Source organism: Zalophus californianus, chromosome 1 (genome assembly GCF_009762305.2).
Source record: "Zalophus californianus isolate mZalCal1 chromosome 1, mZalCal1.pri.v2, whole genome shotgun sequence".
Classification (NCBI taxonomy): Eukaryota; Metazoa; Chordata; class Mammalia; order Carnivora; family Otariidae; genus Zalophus; species Zalophus californianus.
The window spans coordinates 26,682,925-26,709,164 of NC_045595.1; the positions used below are offsets into that span (position 1 = coordinate 26,682,925).

The 26,240-nt window shown below is 37.3% G+C and overlaps 1 protein-coding gene across 9 annotated transcripts in view; it reads right to left on the minus strand.

The window, feature by feature from the left end:
* The window catches only part of CFAP20DC (CFAP20 domain containing), a 266,758-nt gene that overhangs the window by 76,996 nt on the left and 163,522 nt on the right, over positions 1-26,240 (minus strand). For 5 of the 9 annotated variants that reach the window (XR_003518687.1, XR_003518688.1, XM_027587612.1 and 2 more), the window contains exons 10-13: positions 25,469-25,585; positions 24,190-24,309; positions 21,441-21,775; positions 5,158-5,532 (exon numbers count right to left, since the gene is read on the minus strand). Coding sequence is in view for 7 of the 9 variants with exons in the window: in XM_027587612.1 (XP_027443413.1) it covers positions 5,158-5,532; positions 21,441-21,775; positions 24,190-24,309; positions 25,469-25,585 (947 nt within the window). In the remaining 2 variants the exon portion in view is untranslated. Of the gene's footprint in view, positions 1-5,157; positions 5,533-21,440; positions 21,776-24,189; positions 24,310-25,468; positions 25,603-26,240 lie in introns of those variants that run through there. The other 4 variants (XM_027587617.1, XM_027587613.1, XM_027587616.1 and 1 more) reach the window with 4 other exon arrangements.

Here is a 26,240-nt window from a genome sequence, read left to right on the forward strand (position 1 = left end):
CCTCCTGTTCCTGACACCTGAAACAGTATTCCCAGATTCTTTGCATGGCAGGCTCCATCTTAAATTTTAGATCTCAGCTCAAATGTTACCTACTCAGTCAGAGAACATCTAAAGTACCCACCATTCTGGCCAACACTGTTCTCTCTTACATCTCCGTGTGTTTGTCTTCCCACACCCTTATCATTACTTTATAGTGTTTGCTTGTACATCTTTATTGTCTGTATTTCCTAACAGATATAAGCCCCTAACAGGCCTCGTCTGTTTTGGTTGATGTATCTCTAGCACCCGGGGGAACATCTGGCCTGACAGGTGCTCAGCACAAGAGAAGATGCTGTCATAATCCAGAAGTAGAACCAGAACAGCCATAACTCATCACCTAGAAGTCCTTTTTTATTTTATTTTAATTAATTAATTAAATTTTTTTAGAGAGGGAAAGTGGGGGGACAAGCAGAGAGAGACAGGGAGAGAATGTTAAGCAGGCTCCACGCCTAGCATGGAACCCAACACAGGGCTCCATCTCACAACTCTGAGATCACAACCTGGGCCAAAATTGAGTCAGATGCTTAACTGACTGAGCCATGCAGGCGCCCCTAGAAGTCCTTTACTTTAGAAATCCAGCTTAGGTGGTAGAAACCCCCATACATGTCATTGCTCTACATATGTGGACCATAATGTTAGCCAGCAGAGGTAATTTCATACTTGTGTTCATATAATATTAGATGGACTTCCAATCCTAGGATAATTGTCAAATTTTCCTCTTGCATCTAGTACATTTCCCATGCATCACATCAATAGAATCCTTCCACGCCTAACTGAGCTCATCATGTCTGTGTTAGAATTCACTACTGGGCTACAGCCGTTGAAGTATTAAATCTTAAATATCTTGAAAGAAAGAAAACTTTTTCATTCAAATGAAATCCATTTGCGGGGGCAATTAGGCAAGAAAAAGAAATAAAGACACCCAGATTGGAAAGGAAGTAGAACTATCTCTATTTGAAATGACATGATTTTGTATATAGAAAATCCTAAGGAATTCACAAAAACACTATTAGAGCTAATTAATATTTAACAAGGTTGCAAGATATAAAATCAATATAAAAATAAATTGCATTTCTATGAACACTAGAAATGAACAAATAAAATATAAAATTAAGAACAATTCTATTCACAATAGCATCAAAAAATATACTTAGGAATAACTTTAATAAAAGAAGTGCAAGACTTGTATGCTGAAAATCATAAAACACTGCCAAAAGAAATCAAAGACACAAATAAATGGAAAGATATCCATGGATTGGAAGGCTTAATATTGTTAAGATGTTAAGATATATCCCCCAAATTGTTTTATAGATGTAATGCAATCTCAGTTGCCCTTTTTGCAGAAACTGACAAGTTGGTCCTCAAATTCCTATGGATATGCAAAAACAATCCAGAAAAGGATGAACAAAGTTGAAGGAGTCACACTACCTGATTTCAAAGCCTACTACAAAACTATAGTAATCAAGACAGTGTGATACTGCATAAGGATAGACATATAGATAGAACAGAACTGGGAAGTCAGAAATAAACTTTTACATATATGGTCAACTGATTTCCAAAGAAGGTGACAAGATAACTCATTGGGAAAAAATCGTCTTTCAACCAATAGTGCCGGCACAAGTGAATACCCACATGCAAACAAAATGCAGTTGAACCCCTACTTCCCACTAGAGACAGAAATTAGCTAGAAATGGATTATAGGACAAAATTTAAGAGTTAAACTATAAAATTCTTAGAAGAAAACAGGAATAAATCTTTGTGACCTTGGATTAGGCAATGGCTCTTAGCTATGACACCGAAAGCATAAGCAACAGAAGAAAAACATAGATAGATTGGACTTCACAAAATGAAAAACTTCCATGCTTCAAAAGATAGCCCCAAGAAATGAAAAGACAATTTACAGAATGGGAGAATATATTTGCATATCATGTATCTGACAAGGAACTTGTATCCAAACACTTACAACCAGACAATAAAAAGACAAATAATCCAATGAAAATAATAGGCCAAAGATTTGAATAGGCAGTTCTCCGAAGGAGATAGGCAGATGGGCTAATAAGGGTATGAAAAGATGCTCAACATCTTTAGTCATTAGGGAAATGCAAACCGAAACTACAATGAGATGCCACTTCACACGCACTAGGATGGTTTAAACGAAAAAGACAGACAATAACAAGTGTTGACTAAGATGTGGAGAAACCCCCTCAGCTTGCCTTGCCCGTGGGAATGTAATATGGTGCAGCTGCTTTGGAAAACAGTTTGGCAGTTCCTCAAAAGTTAAATATCAAGTTCCATATGACCCAACAATTCCACTCCTAGGTATATATACACAAGAGGCATGAAAACATATGTCCACACAAAAACGTGCATAGGAATGTTCATAGCACCATCTTTCATAATAGCCCAAAAGTGGAAACAACCAACTATCAACTGATAGATGAATAAACAAATATGGCATATCCATATAATGGATGACTATTCAGGCATAAAAAGAAATGAAATGCTACAACATGGATGGAACTTGAAAACGTTATGCTAAATGAAAGAAATGAGACACAAAAGGCCACATACTGTCTGATTTCATTTATATCAACTGTCTAGGATAGGCAAATCCATAGAGACAGAAAGCAGATTAGTGGCTTCTGGGAGTTTGGGGGAAGCAATGAATGAGGAATGACCATTAATGGGGATAGAATTTCTTTTGGGGTGATAAAAATGATCTAAGATGAGTAGTGATAGTTACACACCTCCATGGGTGTACTAAAAAAGGCTGAATTCTATATTGTGTGAATTAAATATTAGTAAATTATTAAAAGTCACCGCCATGGGTTTCTGGGATCTGGGGGAAAAAATCCCTTTGTGGAGTTAGCAAGCACACAGCACTCTTTTGAGGAAACTTGTTTCAGATTCTTAGCTGTAGTTATTAAATGGAGAGAATGTCAAGTATTAGCACCCTTTCACTATGACCATGAATTTCTTTTGTAAATGGTGTTTCTGGAAGAACCCTCCATTCCCACTGTAAATTCACCAGGGTATGGGGCAGAGTGCCGATGCCTTCCATAATTTTACGTCCTATTAAATTGAGGTTATCACATTCAGATTGAAGCGATCATGTGGGTTGTTAGAGATCACATTTTCTTAGCCTGAATTTTGACACTGAAGTCAAACCTCTCTACACAAATGGTAAACAGTGCCTTTGTGGCTTTATCCCCTCAACACAGATAAAGCTCCTTCCCTCTTCCATCCTTCTGAGGGGATTGCTCTGTCAGTCTCCTTAGCTGTAAAATAGAATAGTAAAAATGGCAGATGCCACACAGGGGGCGCCTGGCAAAGGCACAGGAGTCGGGTGAGGGCTTTGTAATGGGCAGCGAGCAGCTGTGAGAAGGGTCTCCTGGAGCAACCCAAATAGTCTCTGTGAACTGGCTTATCCCCAGAGCCTCTCAAATGAAGAGGACGGGTAAGGGAAAGTCCCCTGCTCTCTCTCCCACCTTTCATTTTCCCCTACTTTTCAGGCAGTGTACTTGGCCAAGTGGCCAGGTACTCAAAGTCCATTTGTGCCTCAAGTTTCCAAGCTGATTTTCATGCTCTGGTTTTATTTCTACAGAAAGATGGAAAGATTAAAAATAAGCAATCTTTTGGATGTATTAGGATGAGAGATTTTACCTAATAGAAGGGTGGTGGCAAAAAAATTAGGGGAGAACGGAGTGGAAGGCTTCTTAGAGACTTGCTATGGCTCCATTTTTGGCAGCCCAGTTTTGGCTGCAGTTAAGGGAAGCAGCGTCATAAAATAAATCTGGAAGGTTAGTTTATTAGCTGCATTCTACTTGTGAGCACACCAAAGGAAAAAAAAATACAGTTAGGTAGAACTTTTGTTTTAGAAATGGTTAAGAAAAAAAGAAAAACATGCAAAAATATTACTGACCACTTTCATCCTAAATCACCATAAAACAAATCCATTTTCATTGTTAGGTGATTCACTAAGTTCCTGTGGGCACGCATACACACATGCATACAAACATGAGAAATAAGAACGCACATTCCAGTTTTATCTGGGTCTTTCTTGAGGAGGGGCCACCATTTACATGAGAGTCAGTACATGTTTATGCAGCCCAGTGCGGTGGACCCAGGCAGCAGTTCTGGACTCAGACACTCTAGCTTCAAGTTCTAACTCTTCAACTAACCAGCTGTCATCCTTGAACTCCCTGCATTACCACGCTGAACCTCAGTCTCCTCATCTAAAAAAATGAGGATGAAGGGCTCTACCTCTCAGGGTCACTATGAGGATTAAATGAAATTCTTCATGGAAAAAAGGCTTGGCAGAGTGACCGGCACATGGCAAGGGTTTAAGATATATTAGCTATTCTGTTAATGATGATGTATATGTCTGTGACTTGTGTGAGGGAACAATCCTTCCAATCTAATTGAACCAAAGCTTTACAGTGTAACACATACAGAATACTTAGGACATGACAAATACAGAAAACCTTCAATGTGTTAAAAAAATGGAATATAAGTTCATTTGTTCTCTGGTTTCTAAGTGCAGCTATGGAGGAACTGAAGGAAGAGAAGTATTAACACAGGAAGGAGGAAAATCAATCTGATGGACATGAATATAGCCACCAAACTAGCCTAGGGATTTATTCAATGACACTACTTTACTGTTAACCTTCACGCATACCATTTATTATTTGGGAAACTGCTGCAAAGAGACCAGAAAGTGAATAGAATAATGATGTTTTTATGGCCCCTAATGTATATTGCTATTGAAAATCTGTCAATTTCACTGGCAAGCCTTTGGCTCAAAAGTAAGATCTTCATTTATAATTTGCAGGCAGTGATAACTAAAATTATGAGAAGTAACTGGGAAATAAAAAAAAACTATTATAATTATCTTTCTCATTAAAAACGTGAGGCATTCTATTATCACTGGGATGTGCAATATACTCTTTAACAGCTGCTGCTACTGAGCTGAAACACATCTGAATAGGAAGGCAAATACATTGCTGATCACCCAGATGATGAAAAATAGGTCCTGCTGAAAACGTGTACGAAGTGGGACAGAACAGAACACAGCAGGACGTGCCGCCCGTCTATGCAAACCAGAGTGAAGCCACTTACAGACACTTCAGGAATCGGTCTCAACTTTTCCGCCGAGATCTCCTTTAGGGAGGTTTTGTTTATTGAAGCTGGTACTTGATGGGCTGGTTGGTCTTTTGCTTTGATAACGGGATCTGGAGTTTTCTGAGAGGCTTCACTTCTTCCCGGGGGAGAAAGGCATGGTGTAGGCACCACAGTCATTTGAAAGTCTTTTCTATCTATCTGTTTTGCCAAGGAATTCTGGCTTTCTGATGCTCCTGCTTCTGTGTAGGCACTTTTTAGAGGTCCTTTATCTGTCCGCCTTGCAGCCTTCCCCAACGTGTTCTCTAATGTTAGCTGAGTTAACCCTGAAGGACTAGTTGTTGGGCTCGGGGAACCCTGGATACTGTCGTTACCCTACATAGGGGAACAAAGTGAAACCACGTTGAGCCAAAATCTGTGAATAAGCTACTGAGAACAGTTCTTAAAAAGTTCATTTATTCTCTGAATAAAAGCAAAAAAAAAAAATATATATATATATATACTATTTTATTCTGCAATAAAAATATGAGTAACTAAAAACAGCAGTGCAATAGGTATAAATTGCTTGCAAAGATGCCTTGCTATGTGGTATCTGGTCTTGGTAAGGCATATTTTTTTTTTTACCACCGAGTTACAAGAGAGCCATTCAGGAAGTAGTCACTAAAAATATAGTCATTTCAAAAAAGCATGTGAAAGAAGAGGATCCACCGGAAGTTATGTAAGAATTGTACACTTTGACTTCCTAATGAGCTAACTCCATGAGAAGAGAAATAGCTAGAACTTATGATATTTAGCTTATTTAAGCAGGGAAATGCTATTCTAAAAATAAATTGGCCTATCAAAGTATATTTGTCTTAAATTATTGTAGGGAAGTTTTATTGTTCAAGAGCAATAGATAATAGACCTGTTTTGTGAAATATTTTTCTTACATGAAAATTTCAATTATAGAAAGTATTTTTTTCCATAAGACATGAGCATCATGAAATAGAATTATTTAGAAAGCTACATGAATTTTATAAGTACATATTTCTGAGATTATCCCTAGGAAAGAAAAATTTTAATTTTTAAATCTGAGAAAGGAGGAACTACAAACATAAAATCAATGGCTGTGAAAGTAAATAATGAAAATGAGAAATACAGTGCTTTTTCAGTTAGTGGATTTTTCTGCTATAAAATAAGAAATTTAAAGAACTAATGTGATCATTGCTTATACTTGCCATAGTAGATTTTTCCGATTTGTCTTATTTACTTAAATATGTAATAAATAAGTGGATATTAAAATGATAAATTTAGGACAGAAAAAATCAATGAAGCAGAGTATATATATCTATATATAAATTTAAAGATTTTATTTATTTATTTGAGAGCAAGAATGAGAGAGACAGAGAGAGAGAGAGCACATATGCAAGCCAGGGGAGGGACAGTGGGGGAGGGAGAGGGACAAGAAGACTCCCCACTGAGCGTGGAGCCCAATGCAGAGCTCGATCTCATGACCCTAAGATCATGACCTGAGCCAAAATCAAGAGTCAGTTGCTTAACCAACTGAGTCACCCAGGCACTCCAAAAAGCAGATTATATTTTTAAGACATTATTTGCTGTCTGAGAATGTATATCTTACATTCAGTTTCAGTAAGCTATTCCCTACCCTTCCATTTGTAGCCACACAGAACTAAATATCTAGTTATTCTCCAAATTTGGTTTTTTATTTTTAAAATTTTTTTTTAGAACAATTGAGAGGGGGCAGAGAGGGAGAGGAAAAGACAGAAGCAGGCTCCACGCTCAGCATGGAGCCTGACAGGGGGCTCAATTTCAAGACCTCAATGTCATGACCTGAGCTGAAATCAAGAGTCGGACACCTAACAAACTGAGTCACTCAGGCATCCCCTCAAAATTTGGTATTTTTAAACAAAATATTTGAGTGGCTGATTGAACTGTTGAGTTTCTTCCTGAGTGTTTGGTCATCATCACGGCCAACATAGAGATTACTATCTGAGGTGAGATTTCCCCTTCAGTAGAAGTGAAGCATGTGTAAAGGTGAGAAAGCCTGCTCTAGGTTGCGCACAGGTCAGAAGAGGATTTTTCTTTTTTTTTTTTTTTAAGATTTTATTTATTTATTTGAGAGAGAGCGCACGTGAGAGAGAGCACAAGCTGGGGGGCAGGGCAGAGGCAGCAGCAGACTCCTTGCTGCAGGGAGTCTGATGTGACTCCAGGCTTGATCCCAAGACCCTAAGATCCTGACCTGAGCCAAAGGCAGACACTTACCGTACTGAGCCACCCAGGCATCCCCAGAAGAGGGTTTATCATGCCTTTTAATGAGAAGGGATCTATCTGTCTGTGTGTCTGTCATAGTTCTGCCTCTCTTCCTTTCTTCCTTATCATATCTAGGGCTATTGCCATAGGCACTGTAGATGCTGGGGATATAATGGTAGCCCAGAACTTAATCTCTGCCATTCAGGGTCTTTGAGGGGGTCCTTGCATGATGTGATTCAGGGGAATCCGTGATGGCACATGATAGAAGGCATGGGTGTGAGTTTGTGTGGTGTCTGCAGCGTCTGTGGAGATAATAGAGAGGGAGGCCAATTAGGAGACTGTTGAACGATCAGGATTAGAGGTGCTGGCATGGCTGTGTTGAGGCAATGGTAGTGGTGATGGAGAGCCTGGGCTGATATGAGAGCTCTGTAGAAGGCAGGGTATGCTATACTTAGTGACTCTGGAAATCTCTAAAATGGAGTCTGCAATCCCTAATCCTATCATAAAACAATTTTCCCTTCTTGTGGAAAGTAGCTGGGATTAGCGGGTAACTGTATTCTCAAGAAAGGTCTTAGAACTCCCCGGTCTTAGAACGTCTCCGAAGAAACAGCTTGCCTATCTGTAATAGCGGATGAGAACTGCGGAGTGTCTAAGTATCTTCTCCTTGTTATTCATCCTGGGCCTAAACTTGTTTTGTCTATGCTGGCTTGATCTTCTCATACATATATTTCTTTATAAATGATGGGGAAATCTATTTTCCAGAACCCCAGATAAAGAAAAGATGGTGATTGGATGTTGAGCCGTGTCTTACTTTATGTCTCAAGTGAAAAAATAAGAGGGTTGGGATATTTCCGCCCTTGAAACAGTACTGCATTGGCCTCAACTGCAGGCACTGGGCAACTCTCTCTGCCATACACCACTTACTAAATGAGCTCATCCTTCACCGCCATTCTGAGAACCCGTAGGCTTTTCACATGGTTGAAGAACCCTGTCTTCAGGCAGAAAACTGGAAAGAAGAACAGAGACCTGAAAAAGGCCTACTGTCCTAAATTACTAAGGAATGGAGTGGTGGCTCTTGCAATTTTTGTTTCACAGAGACGAAACGAGAATGAAAGTGTAGACTTGTCAAGAGAAAGTAAACAGGAAATATAGCAAACATCCCCCAAACCCCAGTTCTGAGAAAGTACTGGTGGAAATAGGATAGATTTCTTGTTAATTCAGTCTGGTTGCTAGATAGTGTTATCTCTTCTCCAGCTTTCAAAAAAAACTCTAATTTTCTATACTGGTTATATACAATGGGCAGTGGGTTTTCTGTGACCAAAAGACCCTCTATTCATTCATTTCCATCATATTTTCATAATAAAAAATAAACATGTGCTATGTATTTAAAACAGATATGCCCTAAAAATAGATTGGTTAAGCAGAAAAGGTATAATTATGCATATTTGGGCCAGAATCTTTGGATCTCTCTGGGATTCCATTTTGTATATGACATAGGCAGAAATTGGGAGCTTTTGCAATAAAAATGAGTTCAGTAAATATTTACTAAGCTCCTGCTAGGTGTAAGACATTATCTAGGCACTACAGAAGGTACACAGATAAGAAGAACATGGGCATTGCCCTGGAGAGGCACAAAGTCTTAAAGGCAAAAAAGGCATAAAGCAGAGAGATAGATACCTACAAAAGTAACAATTTCATAAGGGAGAAGGTAGCAAATATCATTTCAAAAGTTTCAGATGTACTATTAGAGGGATGCCTATAAAGCCAGATGTTGGCTACATCACTTTATAAACACCTTAAAAATCACATTATTTTATAAGAAGTCTATTTTTTGCACCTCTGGGTGGGTCAGAGTATAGCCTTTTCTTCCTTCTAGTTTACTTAGGTGTAAAATTATTTCTTTTTGCTTGGCACGAACAGTGATTATACACACAGAAATATTCATGAGATGTATATGGATATTCATCTCACATTTTTCCTAAGATTTACCCTGGTTTGGAGATGGGCCGAGGAGGACAGATTGAGCTGTTTCCTGGTGAGCATTCTCTTGGTTGTATCGCATTTCTACGATAATATGTTTGCTATGCTACTTTAAATATATGGAAAAGATAAATAACTGGAGAATCTGGACAGAGTATAAAAGGCTTGCTTACTTTGGCTGCCCCAGAACTAATTCTAGTTTATCACAGATTCTGAAAGTGGAATTAGGATAAATGAGAAAGGCAAGAGATACACGAGACCAATATTTTGACTTCAGTTGGATCGGCTTCTCTTTTTGAGAGGAAATAAATAGAGACTAAAACCTAGTATTGTATTTTATAGGAGTGGTGGTACACTGGCAAAACTCTATTCCTTTCTTTAGCAACACTTTTGACTTACTAAAATAGATGACATACGTATAGATGATGTTGATTGATTTCACATATGTAACACATTTGGGATCGACGTGCTCTTAGCTTAATCTTTTCTTATATAACATATGCATTTGTTATATGCATTAAAACTTGACTTACTATGACCTGATTGAAAAACAACCACGTTTTCCCCTTTGGTTTATTATTTAGCTACTGAAAACCTGTACAGAAATTGAATATAATTTGTCAGAGTGGGTAAAGAAATTGTCATGCCATTTTCATGTTCCGATCGTCTGTTCATCTGTTTCTCAGAAGAACAAATACAAAATGCTTTTGATTTAACTTAATATATTTTTTTAAAAGTCCCAAATCTCTGAACCATTTGTCTTCTGGGCTCAGAGGCATTTGTTTTTTAAATATTCAATCACGCCCCAGTGCCGGGAACATCAATAGAGTTTGCCTGATTAACTGTAGCATAGCATATGTACGCTGAAGATGAGAATGATTTCCCCAAGGAACCAGCACTTCCTCTGTTGAACTATGTTTCTTAAAAGGACATGCAGATGGGCATTTGGACTATAATTTCTGGATGCACAAAACGGATTGCTCTTGCTGAGCTATAATTCTAAAAAGATAATTTTAATGACTCTTGAGGGCCACCTACTTGGAGCAGATGGGACCCAGACTCTTTGTATTGCAACTTTAATGTTGAGCGAGTCAGGCTAGAGCTCTGTTTTAGCCTTTGTAAAAGTGGATGATCATATTTATTTATATTTCAATTGATTTTTTCATTCAGTCCACTGTGAAAAGAAGTCTTGTAGAACAGTCTTAAAAGTTCTATAAAAAAAAACCCGAAAACATGTCTGCAATATTCTAAACACACTTTTGATGGCAGTTTTGAATCTGTAATTGAGATTGAGTTGGCAGGAGTCTTTACTTTTGTCCAATGTTTTAGTGCCTAAATCCATGCACTGACAGCATCCTTTAGCTGGACATGGGCACTGGCAGACAATACAGATGATAGAGGTATATACTTCCACTGTCAACTAAAAATCACAATTATGTGCATAAATGTAGATAAAGACATTGGTCATAACAGAATGAAAAAAATAATTTCTTCTTTGAGGACAACAAGATTGGCCACTCAAAGGTATCTTAAATGGCTTCCCTAACAACCATCCCCAAGAAGTATTTCTATTTCTACCTCTTGAATTTAATAGGAGACTATTAAAGTAATACAGTTCTCTCTGGGTGGCAAAGATAATTGATAATGGTATCTAATAATGCATTTTACTAGTTTATAAAGAAGTAAAATGAAAGGAATATGTAACTGCTTCTAACAAGGGACTAACATGCAGCAGGCTTAATATTAAAAGGGCTTGGACAAATTATTATTGTAAATATATATTTTTTAAAAATTTTATTTTATTATGTTATGTTAATCACTGTATAATACATCATTAGTTTCTGATGTAGTGATTCACGACTCATTGTTTTCGTATAATACCCAGTGCTCCATGCAGTATGTGCCCTCCTTAATACCCATCACTGGGCTAACCTATCCCCCCACCCTCCTCCCCTCTAAAACCCTCAGTTTGTTTCTCGGAGTCCAGAGTCTCTCATGGTTCATCTCCCCCTCCGATTCCCCGCCCCCCTTCATTTTTCCCTTTCTTCTCCTAATGTCCTCCATGCTATTCCTTATGTTACACAAATAAGTGAAACCATATGATAATTGACTTTCCCTGCTTGACTTATTTCACTTAGCATAATCTCCTCCAGTCCCATCCATGTTGATGTAAAAGCTGGGTATTCATCCTTTCTGATGGCTGAGTAATATTTCATTGTATATATGGACCACATCTTCTTTATCCATTCATCTGTTGAAGGGCATCTCGGCTCTTCCCACAGTTTGGCTATTGCTGCTATGAACATTGGGGTGCATATGGCCCTTCTTTTCACTACATCTGTGTCTTTGGGGTAAATACCCAGGAGTGCAATTGCTGGTCATAGGGTAGCTCTATTTTTAATTTTTTGAGGCACCTCCACACTGTTTTCCAAAGTGGCTGTACCAACTTGCATTCCCACCAACAGTGTAAGAGGGTTCCCCTTTCTCCACAACCTCTCCAACATTCGTTTCTTGCCTTGTCAATTTTTGCCATTCTAACTGGTATAAGGTGGTATCTCAATGTGGTTTTGATTTGAATTTTCCTGATGGCTAATGATGATGAACACTTTTTCATGTGTCTGTTAGCCATTTGTATGTCTTCTTTTGAGAAGTGTCTGTTCATGTCTTCTGCCCATTTATTGACTTGATTATTTGTTTCTTGCGTGTTGAGTTTGAGTTCTTTATAGAGCTTGGAAATCAGCACTTTGTCTGTAGTGTGATTTGCAAATATCTTCTCCCATTCTGTGGGTTGCCTCTTTGTTTTGTTGACTGTTTCCTTTGCTGTGTAGAAGCTTTTTATCTTGATGAAGTCCCAAAAGTTCATTTTTGCTTTTGTTTCACTAGCCTCTGGAGATGTATCTTGAAAGAAGTTGCTGTGGCCGATGTTGAAGGGGTTACTGCCTATGTTCTCCTCTAGGATTTTGATGGATTCCTGTCTCATATCGAGGTCTTTCATCCATTTTGAGTTTATCTTTGTGTGTGGTGTTAGAGAATGGTCGAGTTTCATTCTTCTGTATATAGTTGTCCAATTTTCCCAGCACCATTTATTGAAGAGACTCTCTTTTCTCCATTGCATATTTTTTTTCCTGCTTTGTCGAAGATTATTTGACCATAGAGTTGAGGGTCCATATCTAGGCTCTCTATTCTGTTCCATTGGTCTATATGTCTGTTTTTGTGCCAGTACCATGCTGTCTTGGTGATCACTGCTTTGTAATATAACGTGATGCCCCCAGCTTTGTTTTTCTTTTTTAACATTTCCTTGGCTATTCGGGGTCTCTTCTGATTCAATACAAATTTTAGGGTTGTTTGTTCCAGCACTTTGAAAAATGTCATTGGAACTTTGATTGGGATGGTGTTGAAGGTATAGATTGCTCTGGGCAGCATAGACATTTTAACAATGTTTATTCTTCCGATCCATGAGCATGGAATGTTTTTCCATCTTTTTTGTGTCTTCTTCAATTTCTTTCACGAGTGTTCTGTAGTTCCTAGAGTATAGATCCTTTATCTCTTTGGTTAGGTTTATTCCGAGGTATCTTATGGTTTTTGGTGCTATTGTAAATGGAATCGTTTCTCTAATTTCTCTCTCTACAGTTGCATTGCTAGTGTATAGGAAAGCAACTGATTTCTGTCCATTGATTTTGTATCCTCCACATTACTGAATTGCTGTATGAGTTCTAGTAATTTGGGGGTGGAGTCTTTTGGATTTTCCATATAAAGTATCATGTCATCTGTGAAGAGAGAGAGTTTGACTTCTTCTTTGCCAATTTGAATACCTTTTATTTCTTTTTGTTGTCTGACTGCTGTTGCCAGGACTTCTAGTACAATGTTGAACAATTGTGGCGAGAGTGGGCATCCTTGACTTGTTCCTGATCTTAAGGGAAAGGCTCTCATCTTTTCCCCATTGAGGAGATGTTCGCTGTGGGTTTTTCATAGATGGATTTTATGAACTTGAGGAATGTTCCCTCTATCCCTATACTCTGAAGAGCTTTAATCAGGAAAGGATGCTGTATTTTGTCAAATGCTTTTTTTGCATCAGTTAAGAGGACCATATGGTTCTTCTCTCTCTTATTAATGTGTTCTATCATGTTGATTGATTTGCGAATGTTGAACCACCCTTGTATCTCAGGGATAAATCCCACTTGGTCATGGTGGATGATCCTTTTAATGTATTGTTGGATCCTATTAGCTAGGACTTTGTTGAGAATTTTGGAATCCATATTCATCAGGGTTATCGGTCTGAAATTCTCCTTTTTGATGGGGTCTTTGTCTGGTTTGGGGATTAAGGTAATGCTGGCCTCACAGAATGAGTCTGGAAGCTTTCCTTCTGTTTCTATTTTTTGAAATAAATAGGTATTATTTCTTCTTTGAATGTTTGGTAGAATTCCCCAGGGAATCCATCAGGCCCTGGACTCCTGTCTTTTGCGAGGTTTTTGATCACTGCTTTAGTCTCGTTACTAGTTAGGTTGTCAATTTCTTCCTGTTTCAGTATTGGCAGCTTATAGGTTTCCAGGAAGGCATCTATTTCTTCCAGATTGCTTAATTTATTGGCATATAGTTGTTAATAATTTCTAATAATTGTTTCTATTTCCTTGGTGTTAGTTGTGATCTCTCTCCTTTCATTCATAATTTTATTAATTTGTGTCCTTTCTCTTTTCTTTTGTTTAAGTCTGGCCAGTGGTTTATCGATCTTATTAATTCTTTCATAGAACCAGCTTCTAGATTTGTTGATCTGATCTACTGTGTTTCTGGTTTCTAATTCATTGATCTCTGCTCTAATCTTAATTATTTCTCTTCTAATGTGTGGCTTAGGCATCATTTTTTGCTTTTTCTCTAGTTCTTTAAGGTTTCAAGTTAGTTGATGAATTCGGGATTTTTCTATTTTTTTGAGTGAGGCTTGGATGGCTATGTATTTCCCCCTTAGGACTGCCTTTGCAGTGTCCCATAGGTTTTGGACTGATGTGTTTTTGTTCTCACTGGTTTCCATGAATTGTTTAAGTTCTTCTTTGATTTCTTAGTTGACCCAAACATTACTGAGCAGCGTGGTCTTTAGCTTCCAAGTGTTTGAATTTCTTCCAAATATTTTCCTGTGATTGAGTTTTAAAAGCATTATGGTCTGTGAATATGCAGGGAATAATCTCAATCTTTTGCTATTAGTTGAGATTTGATTTGTGACCCAGGATTTGGTCTATTCTGGAGAAAGTTCCATGTGCGCTCAAGAAGAATGAGCATTCAGTTGTTTTAGGGTGGAATGTTCTGTATATATCTATGAGGTCCGTCTGGTCCAGTGTGTCATTCAAAGCTCTTGTTTCTTTGTTGATTTTCTGCTTAGATGATCTGTCTATTGCTGAGAGTGGAGTATTGAGGTTTCCTACAATTAACATATTGTTATCAATATGACTCTTTATTTTGGTTAATAGTTGTCTTATGTAGATGGCTGCTCCCATGATGGGGGCATAGATATTTACAATTGTTAGATCTTGTTGGATGGACCCTTTAAGAATGATATAGTGTCCTTCTGTGTCTCTAACTACAGTCTTCAGCTGAACATCTAATTTGTCTGATATAAGAATTGCTACCCCAGCTTTCTTTTGAGGTCCGTTGGCATGGAAGATGGATCTCCGTCCCTTCACTTTCAGTTTGGATGTATCTTTAGGTTCAAAATGAGTCTCTTGTAGAAAGCATATGGATGGGTCCTGTCTTTTTATCCAATCTGCAACCCTGTGCTGTTTTATGGGAGCATTTAGGCCGTTCACATTGAGAGTGATTATTGAAAGATATGAATTTATTCTCATCGTGTTGCCTGTGAAGTCCTTGTTTCTATAGATTGTCTCTGTAAATTTCTGTTCTATAACACTCTTGGGGTCTTTCTCCTTTTATAGAACCCCCCTTAGTATTTCTTGCAGGGCCGGCTTAGTGGGCACATATTCTTTCAGTTTCTGCTGCTCTTGGAAGATATGCATCACTCCATCCATTCTAAATGACAGCCTTGTTGGATAAAGTATTCTTGGCTGCATGTTCTTCTCGTTTAGTACCCTGAATATGTCTTGCCAGCCCTTTCTGGCTTGCCAGGTCTCTGTGGATAGGTCTGATGTTATTCTGATGTTCCTCCCTCTGTACGTAAGGAATCTCTTCCCTCTAACTGCCCTTAAGATGGTTTCCTTGGTTCTAAGATTTGCAAGTTTTACTATTACATGCTGGGGCATTGGCCTGTTTTCCTTGATCTTGGGAGGGGTCCTCTCTGCCTCTAGGACACAAATGTTTGTTTCATTCCCCAGATTAGAGAGGTTCTCAGCTACAATTTGCTCAAATATATCTTCTAGTCCTCTCCCTCTCTCCACCCCTTCAGGGATCCCAATAACTCTGACATTGGAACGTTTCATGGTGTCACTTATTTCTCTGATTCTATTTTCATGGATTTTGATTTGTTTTTCCCTGGCCTCCTCTTTTTCCTTCTTTTCTATCAATTGGTCTTCTAGATCACTAATTCATTCTTCTGCCTCACTTACCCTAGCTGTTAGATTATCTAGATTAGATTGGATCTCATTGATAGCATTTTTAAGTTCTGCCAGTACAGCTTTCATTTCTGCCCTTAGAGACTCTATGTTGCCATTAATCGATTTCTCCATTCTAGCTATTGTCTTAACAATTGCTACCCTGAATTCCATTTCTGACATCTTTGTTATATCTGTATCCATTTGTAAATCTGTGGCAGACATCACAGTCTCTGAGTTTTTCCTGTTTTGGGGGTTCCTCCTCCTAGTCATTCTGTTGAGGGGTGGTTAAGGGAATGTACAGAGTCCAAATTATTGACCACAACCCAAGCAAGATGCACCTGTTTTCTAGGGACCTTAGAGTTGTTGGCCTTTTGTTCTCCCAGCCTGTCTTCTGGGGGAGGGGCTTGCTGCTCTGTTACTCAGGCAACCCTGTTTGGGCAGAGTTGCCCTGTCCCCTGTGGGGGGAGATGGGCTCAGTGAAAAGCGGTTTTTTGGGGCTTTTGTTTTCTGGCGGCTTTCCCTGGAGGCTTTCCGTGTCTCTTCCGAGAGTCAGAGCAGAAGAGATTGTTTCCAACCCTCTGCCTCAGAGCAGAGAGATCACAGTCTGTTCTTCAGTGAGTTCTCCAGGCCACAGTATCTCTGTTTCTGTCTGTGCTGCTATAAACTGCAGCATCCTGGGTTGTGCACCCCTCAGCAAGGCTCCCAGTCCTCGCCTCCAGGTCAGGGCACGTCTTTGTCCTTTGTGCTTTTATAACCACCAGCCACCCCCAGTTCACACATGTGACCCCGCCACTCCAGGTTTCAGTCCGGGGGGGCTGCCCTAAAGTCTTTTCCCCACTGCTACTGGTCTGCGAGTCTGTGCCCTGTGTCCCCAACGTGGGAGGGTTTTACGCTCCTATGTTATTTCACCTTCCTGGCGCCAGCACTTATGGTAGCTCTCTTCCCCTTCTGTTTATCTTCAGATACGTGCCTGCAGAATCACGGCTCCCTGTTTCATACCTCGGAATCAACCGCCTGTGATTTTCTGTTTGTAGAGATCCAGATCTTTCTTCTTACATCTCAGGCTGATTTCATGGGTGTTCAGAGTGGTCTGGTAAATATCTAGCTCAATTCCGGGGACCAGGTGGAATAGTTCCACTACTCCTCCACCATCTTTTCTCCTATCTTTTGTAAATATCTTTACCTGTAGCCAGTGACGCTTCACAGACAAATAGAAGAAGTTAGAAGGACTCCATGGTGTGTGCAAACTATTGGGGAAAATGATGGAGACTCTTTTAATTGTTTAAGAGAGAAACATATTTTTCTTTAAATTAAAACTTCATGCTCTTTTAGCTGATAACACTGTAAAAATTTCTTGTGGAAACTCCTATCCACAACCAAATATTTATCCACAAGATGTTTATCTACTAGCAGAAGTGGTAGAATGATATTCTAAGCAGACAAGAGTTTTAAAAATCTTCTTTACCTGCCTATCACAATGAAGAGCCAAGTCACAAGAACCAAGGGGCCTCTGACTTTTGCAGAGAGGAACAGAGCTTCACAAGATAGTAATAAAGACATAGAACTTTGAACAGCCTTAAAAAACTTCTCACACAGAATAAATATTAAATTTGTCATTTAGAGTATGTTTAGAGTATGTTATGTTGTAATTCATAATATACAGGAACAAAAATGCAAGGCAATATATTCAAAATAAGAGTCCTTCCATTTTTTTCCCAACACAGACATTGATATTTAAAATTTTTTAAAGGCTACAGAGAAATATAAGTAGCCTCAAGAGGAGTAAATATTCTTCTATTGTGTGTATGTACATGTGTGTGAGAAAGTAATTCAAATTCACTAGTATATGGGGTGAGTGGTTTATAGAGTAACCCAGAAATATAAACTATGAGGGAAAAAAAATGCAATGAAACAGCTTAACTGCTGAGTGCCAAATAAACAAACAAACAAACAAAAAACAAACCTTCAAAGCAACAATATGAGGAAAACTGAGGAGGACTAAAAGGGTCTTTTTACTCCATTGTTGGTAAATTTGTCCTCTGCAGCCCTCCACGGAGTTAGATGGGGAGACGATCTGGAAGCTTCCTAGCTAATTTGAATGCTCTAAGTAGTCAGTCCACATAATTCATGTCCAACTATGGATAATTTTTTGGTTTAATGTTCCAATTTGGATTGTAATACAGGACAAATGACCTGGCCTTGCAAATATCTACTTTAGTATGTGATACACAGCCAGAGTTTTGGAAAAAAAATGACAGTATTTCTAGATGAAAAATTAAATTAGGGGAGTAATAAAATATTAATATAAAGCTAACTATTTCAAGTTGTAAACCAGGCATATACTCAAAGCCACATTGGGAATAACGGCATAAAATACAAAATAGAGATGATAATAAAAGGAGGCTTTTTTTTCTTTCAGATGCTGTAATAGTGGAAAAGGCACTCTGTTTTAATAACTTTCCTAGAATAATTCATTTTACATGGTAGTCTTGATTTTATAGTTATATATTTCCATAGTGTACTTTCAAATAAGAAGTAGAAACTGAAAATTAATAGAGTATCAGGAATATTAGTATACATGGCTGCCTAGGGAATAAAACGTATAGTAAAGCAAAGACTAAGACAAGAGCATATGCAAAAAAAAAGAGAACTCATACTTTCGAGGCTCTCACACTAATGAAGATCTCAGATGTGAATTAATGATTAGGAACTTAAGTTACAAAATCAATGTATCACTGAAAACTTATTTTAATTAGCTTTTGCTACTGTTTGTGTACTTTTCCTCTAGCTATCATGATAACATGATTTGATTTTTTCTTAGATTACAGACTACTGAATATATCTAATTTCCCTTTAAAAATACTCAATGGTTGACCATCAAAAAAAGTATTTTAACTACAAATTACAAACTTCAAGCACAGTAAGTAATGTAATTATCCTCATTCGTCCACCATTATTTATGACATGACGTTGGTTTCCTTAAGTATAATTATGCTACTCTAAAGATATAAAATTCTAAAATAACACAACTAATAGTAAGGATGCCTAAATTAACTAAACTGATTTTTCTTCAAAGACTATATGTAAATAAGCATTTTAAATATGTAAGCCGATTTCCCATTGACTTACACACTTAATAAATGGGAGAAGTGATCCTAAGGAAAAGAAATTACCAAAAAAGCCCCAAACAAATGAATTTGATCACCATAAATTCTCGAACTTTTTGAAACATAACCCATCATTTTTGTTGGTCATGTTTTCTATTTCATAGTTTGTATATTGTTACTGCCTCTAACAATAAACCCCTAAGCTTGTATAATATGGCAAGGCTTCTGCCCTTCTCTCTGGCTGCCACTCTTAGTAGGCTCCAACTAAAGGTGGGCCAGCATAGGTGTTACCAATGAGATGGTCCCAGTATAGGCTCTAGCCCTATGCTACTAGTCATTTTGACCATCACGGCACACGGGTGACCAGATAGCTATGCCACTCAGAGCTTGCGTAATGCGTGATACGTTTATTTTCAATTTCATGTAGTTGGTAATTAGTATATGTTTGAATAATAAATGATGAAGGATGTCAGAAGTAGAGTAGCTAGTAGCAAAAGAAAGCACACCAAGTGATAACAAACTAAAATATTCAGAACTAGTATTCCTCATTTTCCCATGAAGCTCTATTGCTTCTTGTCAAGGCTTATCTCTCATATAGACAAAAACACTAAGTTCCTCATGTCATGATGTTTAAAGGGCAGTTTCCCTCATAAAACTTTTCTCAAAGTTTTCCAGGGAAGGGACTAACATTTCCCACCTGCCCTGAAATTTCCACCATTAAAGGAATTCTTTTGGTTTAGGTAAGAAAGCTGGTGCTGTGCATATGGGGGATGGGCGATATATCCCATTAATGAAATGATATGAATTAATTTATCAGATTAGCCAATTAATACTGTAGAGGAATTGACAGCTGGGATGGGGGCAGTGCTAGACGCTGAAGGCAAATGTCTATTTTAGTTTTTATATCTTAATGTTATTCAGGGTGAAAGGGACAAAGATGTCCAGAGCAACATTTAAAATGTTGGTATGAAATGTACTATTTATGCATAAAGTGATTTGTGGTAGATTTATGTTTGGTATTACTAATAGTTTCACCATGCTCAGAAGCAAAGATATTATTTAAAAAAAAAGGATTTCCCCATGCACCTTGCTATGGAAACTCATTAAAAGTTCCAAAAAACCATAATTACTGCCTGAACAATTTCATCATATTCTCAACTGGCTCTGAAGGTAGGAGCAATGAACCTAATCTACATCCTACTGTCCAAGGGAAATCCTTGATCAGTTATAATTATTAAAAAAAATTTTTTGCGGGCACCTGGGTGGCTCAGTTGGTTAGGCGACTGCCTTCGGCTCAGGTCATGATCCTGGAGTCCCGGGATCGAGTTCCACATCGGACTCCCTGCTCGGCAGGGAGTCTGCTTCTCCCTCTGACCCTCTTCCCTCTCATGCTCTCTATCTCTCATTCTCTCTCTCTCTCTCAAATAAATAAATAAAATCTTAAAAAAAAATTTTTTGCAAGCATATACAAAAAGTTTTTCTAATGATTATATAATAATTATATTACATATAACTTAATATATAATTTGCTATATTTATATTTATTACCTATAATTTAATATACAGTTATTATATATTATTGACATAGAAATGATTTGTATCATTTTATGAAACCATAACTTGACTGTAATCTGCTTTTAAGATAATTATTTTTCACAGAAAATAGGGATGCCTATCATTAGAGAACAAAGCTGAAGGAATTTCACAAATTCATTTCATATGAGGGAAAAGAGTCATCATAATGTATTAAGTTTTAAACAAATGTTTCAGAACTACTTTCCGTTTGGTTTATGACAAGTTTTTTTTTAAACTTTATGTGAATTTACTAATTTATAAGATATATTTGTATTCTAAATAATTGCAAACAGAAAACCTTGGTTAAGGCAAGTCCCAGCACTAATCCATGATTCATTATCTAAACTTTAATTGGCACAACTCTTGAAACTCTGGGACCATATGGAAAATAATGAGTCCTAATAGGTCTAAGGTGGAGGGATGGTAGGGGAGTGAGGAAGCCAGAAAACCGTCAATTCAGAATGCTTAGCCACTGCAGCACAATCTCCCCAGAGAGCTAGAACAATGTGTTCTCAATGTTTTACTGGTTTCTCCATCATATAACTAAACCGCATGTTATTTCTCTCATTCTGTGAGACAAAAGTTAAAATGAGAAAACAAAAACAACCCCAAAACTGGTTTCCATAATTAAAAATGAAACTGGCTGACTGTTAATAAAAAAGGCAGCAATTTAGAGTTACCATAACAACCCGAGGCAACTGTTGACTGACACTGCAATCTGCCACCTTTTTATAAATAGCAGTTGATTCCCCCTCTTTCATTTCAGCCGGTTTTAGTGCTCAACGGAGCTAATGGAACAACTGTGCTTTAGAACGACTTCACTCATCAAGCAGTGTACCTCTTCGCTGCTGTCACTGCCGTAAAAATCATCCTCTGATTCGGTGTCTCTCCTTGTCACACTGGCATCCTCTTTTAGATCCAAAATAAATGGGCACCCCTCTGGGGACATGTTCTGAGTTTTTCCATGAGGTGCTGATCGTGGTCTTGATGAAAAAGTGAAAATGTCCTTTGGAACAACCTGGGTTTCCTCTGCCAGTTGGCCATGTTCACTCTCCTTGCTGGCTTCCAGCCACAGATGTGAAGCGTGGCAGGAATCATCATCCAGAAGGAGAGACTGTCTGCTGGATGCCAAATGGGAAATGCGATCAACATTTTCAGGAAATATCCACTCATCTGACATTTGGGAAAGATGACAAAAATTAGAGGAGTGTTCCATCAGTGTTATATTAAGGCAGGTAGTTATGTTAAAATTTCTTGGGTTGAAACAGAGATTTATCAAATAATGCAGAAGCCAAGGAATGCAATTTATCCACCATCTTGTAACCTGCTAAACATTTAACCCATAGATCAGTGCCTATAGTTACAGGCAACTCATTTGCACTTCCTCTCCATCTGATTTGAAACACTGGCCAGGAAATTTATAAGTCTGAAATAATTATCACCTGTCTTGCAGCAAGTTCTTCATAGCACAACCTCATTAATTTGACATTCCAGGAGGGAAGAAATCTTCCAAATTTAAAAGGGTTTGAGTTACTAATATCTTCTTTTAACTGCAGGACAGAATATTTAATGTTTCTTTAAATAAAATAACTGGGTATTGTTTGGATTACAAATCATGGAGGAGAGGAAACCATGAAAAGGTTAACAGGCTTTTCCTTTCCATTCTACTGACTGAAACAGGACAATTCATAGACTAAACTGAGTAGACTTTTCCAGTAACAGTAAATCCACAGAAACACTTGTTAATGTGATTGGTGAAAAAGATCTTTAATTATAGGAGAGAATGTTTTGATACATTTTGATACATTCTGCACAACATTATTTGTTTTAAAAATACTGTATACTACCACTAGGATACATTTTAATCAAAACTTTAAAAAATTTTGAACTTTAAAATAACTTAAAAATTTTTTTGAAATTTAGTTGACACACAATGTTATGTTAGTTTCAGTTGTACAACATAGTGAAAAGATTTTAATCTTTTATGTAACATTGAGATAGATTTTTGTAACTATGATCCAGGCAAACTGACACAGACAAATATTTATAATGAATGTCATTAAAAGCATGCTTACTTTCTTCTTTAGAATGACAGCAGGAAGAAGCTGCATTTTTCTCAACTTAGTCTATTTTCCTTAAAATTTACTTTTTTTGCTGCATTATGTCAATGGTGAAAATCTTAACAAAAATCTGTGTTCAGCAGAACCAAAATGTGGACATGGTAATTTTACCCCGACTCTTGAATCCTGCTATATCTATCCTCACAAGAAAAGTAATCAAGAGATATCTAAGATTTGCTGACTTGAAACTCTAAAGCCTATACAGTACAAAAGCAACAAACAAAAAGACCTTTAATAAAAATAACATTAATGGCACAAATAAAATCATATTCATCATAATGTATTCATTTCTTAAGACTATCATTATATAATATAACTTGCTTGTGAAAAGGGTAACAAATATACATTTCTTAGAGAAAATCTGTAACTTGCACATTTTCTGTAAGTAAGTGGCCCACAGCAGGCTGAATCTACTTCATTGGACCACATTTATAAGGGGATGTGGAGGGTCTGGAGTCAGTGTACCGTGAGCGGGTGAAATAAACAGATTCACTGGGCTGTCCTCTTGGACAGCAAATCCTTTTGCATGGTGTTAAGCACATAGCAGATATTTTGTAAACACAGTAGATGCTTTATTAAAAAATAAATGTTGAAAAAGATCATAAAAACCAATGGGCTGCATTAAGTACATTGATAGTAAAGAAAACTGGAGGAAAAGATACTGGGAATCTTCATTATGCAATTCAAAAACTTGCATGACCTATTGCCAAACATATTATTAACTGTCAAAAAGTCAAAGTAAAAGGAGTGTTTCTACACCAAACGAACTCTAATTATCTCACCACCACATGCTTTTTTGGAATTCGTAGTTTTACCTCAAGTATTTCCATATCAATTGTAATGAATAATTTGGTGTGTTTTCTTAGGAAAATATGTAAATGACTGTGTAATCACAATATTGCAGCAAACAAGATAAATGCAAGAATGATCACCTAAACATCTAATTAGTTTTTCTACACAGTCAGATTTATGCTAGAGACACTAATTGCGCCTAACATTTTAATGAAGGTTTCAACATTGCATAAATAAGACTGACAAACTACAAACAATTTTCATTTATTTTCCTTTTTCCCTTGCTCAAAAACAATTCGCCTTTGTAAAAGTACCACACACCTGCTAGGAAAGATATGTTGATGGGCTCAATGCTCTACACTCCAACCATCTCCATTATAAAGAGGACTGGAGACTTGCAACAATAGGTAATCTTTGGGGACAGTGACAATGCCCTGTGAAAACTTCAAAGTTTCAAACTTTCCTTCTGAACAGGATAACTGGTGCATTGAAACTTGGAAATAAAAATGTCTTTTCATCCATTAAAGTCTGACATGCAATTGGGGTTAAGAGGAGATTTATCAAAAAATGACAGATTTTAGCAAATGACAGCATCACAACTTCTCAAAATGACTGGGTTAAACATACTGATATTTCATCAATTATTAACAATTACAGTGGACTAAAGATGCCAACCTGCTTGATCAGGAGACTGCAGTGCTGGAGAGCTGGGGTTCATCTCTGTGCTTTGTTGGGACCCACTGTTGAGGGCAACTCTTGCTTTATCTTCATTCCTGTTATTTCCTGAAGAACTGCCTTTATTGGAATAAATATTTTCCACAATGTTATTTCTTTTGATTTTTATAAAAGTTCATTTTGAAGAATGCTATTAATGCAGTGTGCTTTTCTACATGATTATTGAAAAGCACAGTAGAGGTGACGATACAGATTATCTGCAGTTCTTTTCCACTAGAATTTTTCAAAGATGAACTCAGCTGCATTTTTGTAGAGGTTCATCTTTAAATTCCTTGATATTTGCATGGGGACATTTTAGATTTAAGTTTTACAATATGCAATAAAAGGAATTCCAAAACCCATATTATATTTAAAGGGTCCTATATTTTTCCCTTTGGTTGCACATAAAATGGGAGTGTGTTTTCTTTAAATTACAATTCTTACACAACCTGACTTAAAATTTTAAACCAAGCACTTTCCTTCAGCATCTTAAGAAAATGGACACAGAATTAACCTTTCTATCTACTATTTTATAAAAATAACATGAATCCTAACAAGCTGAATTTCAGCCTACCTAAGAACTCCTCATTTTTGAGAAATTATGCTAACAGATGTGTACATGATATACTCTGGGCTTGACTCAGGATATATGAATGCATGTGCAGACAAATCTATACTTAAATGCCTCAAATCCAATATTCAAAGGGATAACTAAAATAGCCACCTATATTTATCTAAGGCTTTATTGGTTGCAAAGAGTTGAAATTTTAACCTACATTCTATTAGATGGCATGGAGTCCAAAGGGAGAGACAGCAAATGTAAACACACACACACACACACACATATACGAAAAGGGCCCAGTTTAAAAAGAGGAGATATAAATGAAACATGAAAAATTATGAGTTAAGTTCAATTTTAGTAAAGTCTGCAGGCAGGAACTTCTTCTATCAAATTTGGGCTCTTTCTAAAAAACAATAATTTAAGCTTATTCCGCCTTTGACAGTAGAAGTAGGGAAGTCCTTTACTTCTGTGGTACTGTCTATTTAATCCAGCAAATCTCTGTTAGAGCTCTAGAGCAATTTTTTTGCAGAAAATTTGATTTCCATAATCCCTGTAGAAAAGACATTTATATTTTAAATGAATTGGTCCATAATCCTTTGAAATTTACAACCTGCAGAGAGAGATTCCATTGCTCTGCATAATACACAGATAAAAGATAGTATTGAATTAGTGCCGTACCGCTGTGTGCCTCTGTCCTTTCTCTGCTGGTGCTTTTTAACCATAATCTTCTCCTGCTATTATTCTTAACTGCTGATGGTTCTTGAGGGGGATGTGGATGCATAACTTGCAGATTGGCTGGTACATTTTCATATCAAAGAACAAAAAACCAGAACAGAAAGTACTATATGGTTTGAAATAACTCAGTAAATATAATTGTAGCTATAATGAGAATGTTCATATCATTGTGACATCATAAAAAGCTGTATCAAAACCACAACTTATTCCTTCTTGGAAAATAGGCACTTGTTCATAGTCCATTATTGGGATCGTATCAGGCTTTCAAAATTACTGAGACATTTTATTCATGTAATATAACCTTATAGAGAGTTACAGGTAATTTGGTTAATTATACATACAACATGCTATATTAAAAATATAAAAAATGAAACGGATTGCTAATATAGAAAAATAATTGCTTCCTTTGCAAGAGGAAGTCAATAAGTATGATTCATTAACAGCTTGGAAGGTAGTTTCCTAAAGAACCCTGGAGAACTGCGATCAAACCTGAAAAAGAACTCTTAAAGTGTAATTTAATTGTGTAATCATCATCATAATAATTAACAGCATTCATAGTAGCATCTAATATTTACTGAACGCTTAATTTCTTGGCACAATATGATGTGCTTGACTGGTTTTTCTTATTGAATCCTCACAATGACCCTTTGAGGCAGTCACTCTTCATTACTACTACTAGGCCAGTAGCAATTTTATCCCCATTTTACAGATGAGG